Source organism: Phlebotomus papatasi, unplaced genomic scaffold, assembly GCF_024763615.1.
Source record: "Phlebotomus papatasi isolate M1 unplaced genomic scaffold, Ppap_2.1 HiC_scaffold_161, whole genome shotgun sequence".
Lineage (NCBI taxonomy): Eukaryota > Metazoa > Arthropoda > Insecta > Diptera > Psychodidae > Phlebotomus > Phlebotomus papatasi.
In genome coordinates this window covers 36957-45304 of record NW_026604406.1, presented here as the reverse complement: position 1 = coordinate 45304, position 8348 = coordinate 36957, and the positions used below count along the sequence as shown (strand labels likewise).

General features: G+C 40.5%; 1 protein-coding gene across 1 annotated transcript; it reads left to right on the top strand.

The window, feature by feature from the left end:
- Nucleotides 1-6271: 6271 nt before the first annotated feature.
- On the top strand, nt 6272-7285 carry LOC129808885 (uncharacterized). Its single transcript, XM_055858790.1, has one exon. The coding sequence runs from the start codon at nt 6272-6274 to the stop codon at nt 7283-7285; it is 1014 nt and encodes a 337-aa protein (XP_055714765.1).
- The last annotated feature ends 1063 nt before the right edge of the window (nt 7286-8348 follow it).

Below are 8348 nucleotides of genomic sequence, written 5' to 3'. Positions count from 1 at the left end.
TGAAATTGCATTCAATGTCGCTGAAACAGCTGATGAACGTACAAAGCCCAAAGTAATAAGGCTAAGAACTATATTAATTCATAATGAAAAGAGGGTTAAACCCACGAAAATACCAATTTATGCAACGATCACCCCTTTTCACAGTCTGCTTTTTCTTTTGAGAAATGGATTCTCATTAGAAGAGCCTCCCCGCGATGAAATAATTCTTGGGGCCATTTTAGAGGAGAAAAATTTTGACAGTTGTGTGAAAAGCGTCATAGATGAATTTACAAAATGCTCCACAATTAAACCAGATTCTGTTTGTTCACGACTGTGAACATGAATAATTTTTTATAATATATTTAATCCTTTTCTTTTTATTATTTCTTTCTAAAAGTTGATAAATCATACTAACTTCTCATTGTTTATATTTGGAAGAATATAGGGCAATTGTGGAACAACGTACAATGTACTTGCAAAGTAGGGGAAGAAATTTGCTTGCTCATTATATTTTGTCACATTTCCCCCAAGTTGCAGTAGGCGTGCATCAAAATTTGTACTTTCTCCCACCTCTTTAGAATTAAGAAAGTATTGTAATATAAATAATTGATTTGTGGGAAAATAAATCAGTCGCGTCTTTTCCATGGAATCTAGCTACGGCTTATGCATAGAAGCTCACAAGAGTGATGCAGTAGTGGAAAGGACAAGTAAGTAAGGCAAAAACTTTGTCTTTTCACTAAGTCTTCTCATGCAAGGAATCCTCCCAAGTTCTTTTAAGAAAGAGCTGCCTTTAAGAAGGCGCTCTAATTATTAGAATTTTGTCCCCCAGTGACTGTAGAGCGTCATAGGCGCTCTCTTCACTGGAATTCCTAGGTAAACCCTCCCAAAATTCTAAGATAAATCCTAACAGCTCTGCCACTGTCTATTCATTGGTCGTTACGGCCTTTTTAATTGAACCCTGTTTTTTTCGTTCTGTTGTTGGTTTATTTGGGTTTTTTGCGATCGAAAAATTTAAATTGCTCTCAAGATTTCTAAGCATAATTCTTCTAAATCTAAAATTTGTCACTCACCATTTTTTTCTCGCGGGTTGCTGCTTCAGTCAATCTCGTCCCCTGAAAATTGAATCGTAAAATCATAAGTAAAATAAAAACCTTTTTTCAGTGGAATGTAAGAATATTTAGTTTGTTCCCGAGAGAGTCCCTCCGACTCCTCTCTATAAGGCCACAGAGGCTCCGCCACCACCGCCTCCAGAAGCCTTTCAGAAATCAGAAAAGCCATCTCTGGAAAAGTTGCTCCAATATCCTACTGCTGGACCAAGGCCAATCACCATACAGGAGTATTTGGCTAGAAGATCGTCCTCTAAACGCCTCTTTGAGCTTCCTAAGAAGAAGCACAGACGAAGCCGCGGAGGCAGAAAAGTCCAGCAACGGCGCAGAAGAAAAGCCGTGAAGGTGTTGGAGGCAAAATTAGCCGAAATTAACTCCAAAATCCAGAGGCTGGATGCGGAAGAATCTCACCAAGGGACACATTTTCACTCATAACAACTTTTATTCACTTTATTTGATTTTTTAAATACTTTTTTTGTCAAATAAACACAATTTTATTTTGGCACAAAATTCCACTGCATTTCTTTTTTTTCTCTACATACACTGATTGAGAAAGAGAACTTTGCACTCGTCACACAAGCAATGGACACAAAGGGTATTCTTGATGACGCTGCGAAACACGCGGTAGAAATGGAACGATTGCTTACTAATTATAAAAAAGAGGGCAAACGTAAAACGCGGGAGTCAATTCAGCGTCGTCTCGCGAAAATTGAAGAGAGATGGAAAGAATTTCAAAGTAATCACATTCAGCTTGACCGACACCTAAGCAAAGATGACGAATATTTCAAAAATGACTTTTATGGCGCGACTCAAAAAGTATATATGGAGGCGAAATTCCTGATGGAAGAAAAGCTCAAAGAATTGTCGTCTGATGACGATAAGACTCAGCATCCCGTGTCGGATGGCCAATCTTCGGATGAAGATGATGCTGAGGCTCGTTCCTCAAGTAAGACAGAGTTGTCTTATACAGGTGTTTATTCGAAATGGCCGGATAACCCTCTTCGAGATTTTCCAAATTTTTCACGCTCGCAAGAGCAGCTGTCACATGAGCCACAGCGTCTTGGCGAATTTTCTGGATCTCGACATATCTCGTGGGGAGATGATGTACTACGGGGTGGATTGAACTTCGGTTATTCACATGCGCGTAAAGAGATGCCACTAGGAGATAGCGCGGAGAAGCTTTCTTCAAATAAAATATCGGAAAATCACGAGAGGAACAATGTTCAAACTTTCTCTAGTTTTTCGGGTGGAGATCATTCAAAGGAAAATGCTCTACCGCAAGGTTTTCGTGGACCTAATTTTTATCAATCCTTCGATCAACAAGGATTTGCAGGACAACCTCAGAATGTTCCTGGCTATTATTTTGTTCCCTTTATGCCACAAGGGAATCAGTGGACACAAGGTCCAAATTTTTCTCAATTCAATACACCGTTTCCAGGGCCGCATGCGTCGCATAGACCAAAATTGCCACCCGTAAAAATTGGCAAATTTTCTGGAAAGGCTGTTGAATAGAAAGGATTTTATGAGTTATTCATTCATATAATTCATAATGATCCATATCTTCATGATACTGAAAAGTTTTCGTATCTATTATCGTATCTCGATGGAGATGCAAAGAAGGTTATAAGTAAAATCACCCCGATAGGTGATAATTACAAAGCAGCATTGAAGCTGCTAAAAGAAAGGTATGACAATAAGAGAGAAATTATTATGAGTCATATCGACATCCTGACTGATATGAAGAAGGTTGGCCAAAACAGTGCCACGGACATTATAACTCTTCATGATCAAATTAACGAGGCCCTTGAGGGACTAAGAAGTCAAGGATGTTGTACTGAAAATTGGGATCCTTTAATTATTGGATTCGCAATAAAAAAACTGGATAAAGATGCTCTTAGATACCTTGAGGAATTGCTTCCCGATCCAACTGAAATGCCCACACTCGCACAATTTATGACTTTCCTACGCAAGAGGCACAGAGTGCTCAAAGCAAACGATAAAGAGGATTCAGGTGATCCTGAAAGCAAGAAAAAAGGTGCGAAGAAGAAACCGTTAAAAAGTCATTTCATCTCACCAGCAAGATGGCTTGTTTTCTGTGCAAAGAAGCTCATGGAATAACAAACTGTCCGAAATTCCAAGAGCTGACATCTTACAACAAACGTCAAACAGCTCTTAAGCTTGATCTTTGCCTTAATTGCTTGTCACATAAAAAGGACAAGGAATGTAAGAGCAAAAGGAATTGTCAGCATTGTGATCAAAAGCATCACACCTTGCTACATTACGAGAAGAAATCTCAAGCTAAAGAAACTAAACCTAAGAAAACTGATGCATTAGTTCTATCTACGGATAATCAGGAAGAACAGAAGGATTCTGAAGAGTTTGAGGATTCTGAGCATGTCTCCCTGCATACAAGCTCAACTTCGCCATTATTTCCTACAATTCTCATGAAAGCGAGAGCAAATGGAGGAGATTGGCATTATCTTCGTGCGTTGCTTGATACAGGATCTGGGGATTCCTTCATATCAGAACGAGCAGCCCAAGAACTTGCGTTGCCACGCGAGAGAATTAATGCACCCATTCGAGGAATAGGTGGAAGTGCAGCTGCTGTCTCGAAACATCAGGTTCAGATCATTCTAGCGCCAAGATTTCCATCAACTTATAAACTTGAGGTTGGAGCACTTGTACTATCCTCGCTCACAGGACTATTACCACAACAACCTATCAAAACTGATTCATACAAAGGATTGAAGGTTGATAACATTCTGATGGCAGATCCAACATTCATGACACCAGGACCCATAGACATGATCCTTGGTGCACAGATTTATGCATCAATTTTTGAAGAATGGGATAAAAAGATCAAACACTATTAGCGCACAGAACACAGAGTTTGGATGGATCTTAACAGGATCTCATAGTCAAAAGAAACTTCCAGAAAGTAAAATAATTAGCATGATTTCGATGGCTGAAATTGATCGAAAATTACAGCTTTTCTGGGAAATGGATCAACACACAGCAACGAGCAACTAAGAAAGGATTACTCTGAATTTATTCATGAGTATATTTCTTTGGGGCATATGTCGCTTGCACCTCCTGATGGTGGAAAATATTATTTGCCACATCACGCGGTTTTTAAGAAAGAAAGTTCCACGACCAAGACGCGTGTTGTCTTTGATGCGTCTTGTAAGACATCAACAGGAAAAAGCTTGAATTCAGTGTTGCATGCTGGTCCAAAGCTGCAACAAAATTTAAATCAGATTATCATACGTTGGTGTAAGTACAAGTATGTATACACTGCTGACATCGAGAAGATGTTCAGGCAGATAATCGTAGCAGAAGAACACAGAGATTACTTGAGAATTCTGTGGAGAGGCAGCCCTGAGCAACCAATTCGTGAGTACAGGTTAAATACGGTGACGTATGGAACTGCACCGGCCACGTACTTGTCGGTGAAGGTTCTGATGCAGTTGGCTGAAGACGAAGGAGCGCAATTCCCTGCTGCTGTCGCCGCCATAAAAGATTTTTACGTCGATGACGTAATGACAGGGGCAGACACAGTGGAGGGTGCTCTTTAAATTCAGAATGAATTGATCAATTTGCTACAAAAGGGAGGCATGAATTTGAGAAAATGGACTAGTAACAAACCTGAGTTGCTAGCAAACCTCTCTGAAGAACAAATTGAAGCTAAGTATCTGCAACTGACTGAAAATGAGACATTAACAGCTCTTGGTGTTGGTTGGGATCCTAACACCGACCAATTTTCTTACAAAATAAAACCAACTCCTCGCTCTGGTCAGATGGACAAGAGAATGATACTATCCGATCTGGCTTCTATCTATGATCCTATTGGTTGGCTAGCTCCAGTAACTATAAGAGCTAGATTAATCATGCAGAGAGCATGTAAGGATCAAGTAGACTGGAACAAACCTGTTTCAAAAGGCATCGTGGATGATTGGAAAGAATTTCTACGTAACCTTCCAGAGGTGGAGAAAATAAGAATTCCGAGATACATGAACTATTCACCAGGAGCAAATGTACAGTTGCATGGTTTCTCGGACGCTTCGGAGAAGGCGTCCGGCGCAGTGGTGTATGCACGTGTTGAAAAGGATAGTCTCGTGATGATACTACCACTTGCTGCTAAAACACGGGTTGTTCCATTGGACAAACCATACACAATGCCTCGACTTGAGCTCTGTGGAGCAGTTTTGCTAGCTGAGCTCCTTGATATGACTTTGAAAACACTCGATATCGCGGATGTAAACTGTCATGCTTGGATTGATTCTAAAATAGTCCTGGCATGGCTTCGAAGAGATGCATCTGAATGGGGTGATTATGTAGTCCAACGGATCGAAAAAATTCATAAATATACGGATAAAAAGATTTGGCAATATGTTTCCACAGAAGAAAATCCAGCAGATCTTCTGTCGCGAGGAATTTGTCCTTCAAAATTACGTACCACCAAACTATGGTGGAGAGGACCAACATGGCTAAAGGATCCTGAGGATTATTGGCCAGATAAGGAGCATGAGCATCTGAGAATGGTAGAAGAAGCATGTATGGCTGCCACATCTACTTCAATTCCATTGTCGTTGATAGACAGAGATGATTTTTTCGACCACATGGCTGCTGAAGAAAAAATACCAGAATTAGATATACCAGAGAATGAGCTTCTGGATAAATATGATTCCTTATCAAAGACAATTCGTATCGCAGCATATTACTTCAGATTTATTAACTTGTTAAAGAAAAAAGAGCAAACAAGAGGTCCTTTGACAACTAAAGAGTTGAGAGAGGCGGAACTGTTTCTGGTCAAGTCACTCCAAGCAAAATATTTCGGACCAGAAGTTTATCGACTTCAAAAGAAACTTCCTATTCTCTCCAAAAGTAAGATACTCTCGTTGAGTCCATTTCTTGATGAGGATGGACTTCTTAGAGTGGGAGGAAGACTCGAAAATTCAGAACTCCCATATGGGGCAAAACATCCAGTTTTGATACCCCAGAAATCTCATTTGGCTAATTTAATTATACGTGAAGCCCATCATTCCACATTACATGGAGGAATTTCACTGACGTTGAATTATCTAAGGAACAAATATTGGATTCCTAATTCGAGAAGTACTGTAAAGAGTATAATAGACAAATGTCTAATTTGTTTCAGACATAAAAGACACACTCCGGATCAGCTGATGGGAAATCTTCCGCATTCGAGAGTGACTTCATCTCCTCCCTTTACTTCGTGCGGAGTTGATTTCGCTGGACCTTTCTTCACGAGGGCGTCAAAAGTAAGGGGAGTTGCGAAGACCAAAAGCTATATCGCTATATTTGTCTGTTTCAGCACGAAAGCCGTACATATGGAACTCGTCAGTGATCTTACAAAAGAAACTTTTCTAGCTGCGTTCAAAAGATTTATATCACGCAGAGGAAAACCAGCCAACATATATAGTGATAATGGCACAAACTTGGTTGGTGCGAAGAACGTACTAGAAAAGGAATTGAAAAAGGCGACAAAAGATGCAACCGAAAATGCATCAAGATATGCAGCTGAGGAAGGGATACAATGGCATCTAATCCCACCAGCAGCTCCTCATTTTGGTGGATTATGGGAAGCTGCAGTAAAGTCAGCGAAGAAACACTTGAAGATAGTGTTGAGGGATACAACTCTTTCGTATGAGGAATTCACGACAGTCCTAACACGCGTAGAAGCGGCCTTAAACTCAAGGCCAATTTCCCCGCTGTCTAACGATCCGAACGATCTTTCTGCCCTGTCGCCGGGACACTTCCTCATCGGAAGGCAAATCTTGGCCCCGCCCGAAGACGAAGTGGAAGAGGAAGAACCACTTAGACGTTGGAAAAAAGTTACGAGGCTGAATCAGTCCTTATGGAAAAGATGGTCTCGTGACTATTTACAGCATTTGCAGCAGCGCTACAAATGGCAGAGACTGAAAGAGCCTGTGGATATAGGAGACTTAGTTCTTATCACGGACGGAAACATACCTCCTCAACGATGGTCATTGGCAAGAGTCATTAGAATCCATCCAGGATCTGATGGTATTAACAGAGTGGTGGATTTGAAGACTAAGGATAGGGAAAAAAGACGTCCAATCACTAAGACAGCGAAGCTTCTGATTGATCAGAAGCCTGATCGGACAGACTCTGATTTTAGACAAACCCCTTGTTCACGCGAAAAAGACATATCCTAAATTTGTCCATGGAAACTTCCACCCATGATTATTTATTGGGTGACTCGTCTAATATGTCAATTGATTTTTTCCCCTCTCCATAACGGACTTTTTTTTCCTCTTCTCTTCCTCCTTCTCTGGAAGTTCAAAGTCAAGTGAAAAAATCGCTCTGCCACAAAAATTAAAATATTCTCAATTTAAAGTAATAAATATCTTTCGCGACTGCACCAAAGTGTATTATTGTCGTGCGTGAGTGAGAGTAGTCCTGAGTGGTGATCCAAAAGTGCCATTTCACGAGAACAAGGTGAAAGAAAAAGACTGTGAGTGAACCTCGTGGAATCCAGCCCAACGAGTGGAAGTCTTTCGAGGCAAAAGCTGCGCAGCAGAACATTGAGGAGGAAAATTTTTATTGATCCTCCTTCGCCAGGATAACCAGGCTTGTATTTCTTTCCTCAACAGGTACAATTACCACAATTATTTGGGGAAAAGTCAGGGCTTTGGAACTCAAGAGTTCTTTGTCTAATTCTGAGGTAAATCCTCACCACCCCTAGTACGAATAATTTCGCTTGGACAAATCGTCAAAACAACAGACCAAGATTTAGAAATAGTTCCTGGAAAAGCACACTTCTTTTCATGCTGTTAGCGCTCTTCACTCTTGGAGCTACTCAAACTCACAGTCACTCTGCAGTTCGAACTCATAATTACACTATTGTTGAACCACAACCAGGTCTTTATGTTGAGGAACTAGGTATAGCAAGGCTCAAGAGAGGAATATTGAGAATTGAAACGGATTATCGTTACGACCAATTTTCAAAGGACAGACTGATAATAGAGGACACGCTTAAGAATACATCAAATGCATGTCGGGAAGCTGAAGAACTCACTCATGATGTGAGATGTAAATACTATATCGAACATCTTCGACACAAGGTGGGTTCAGTCATTGAAAAAATTGAAAATATATACACTTCCGCAGTTAGAAAACGAAGAGGACTATTAGGCCAGGCTTTAACCTATGTCTTCGGAGTGAATGATGAAGTTTACAGGGATATAAAGAAACTTCAACAAAGTCAACGGGTACAGA

What these genes read in the sequence shown, in the direction of transcription:
- LOC129808885 (XM_055858790.1), top strand. Translation starts at nt 6,272, where the DNA reads ATGGGAAATCTTCCGCATTCGAGAGTGACTTCATCTCCTCCCTTTACT.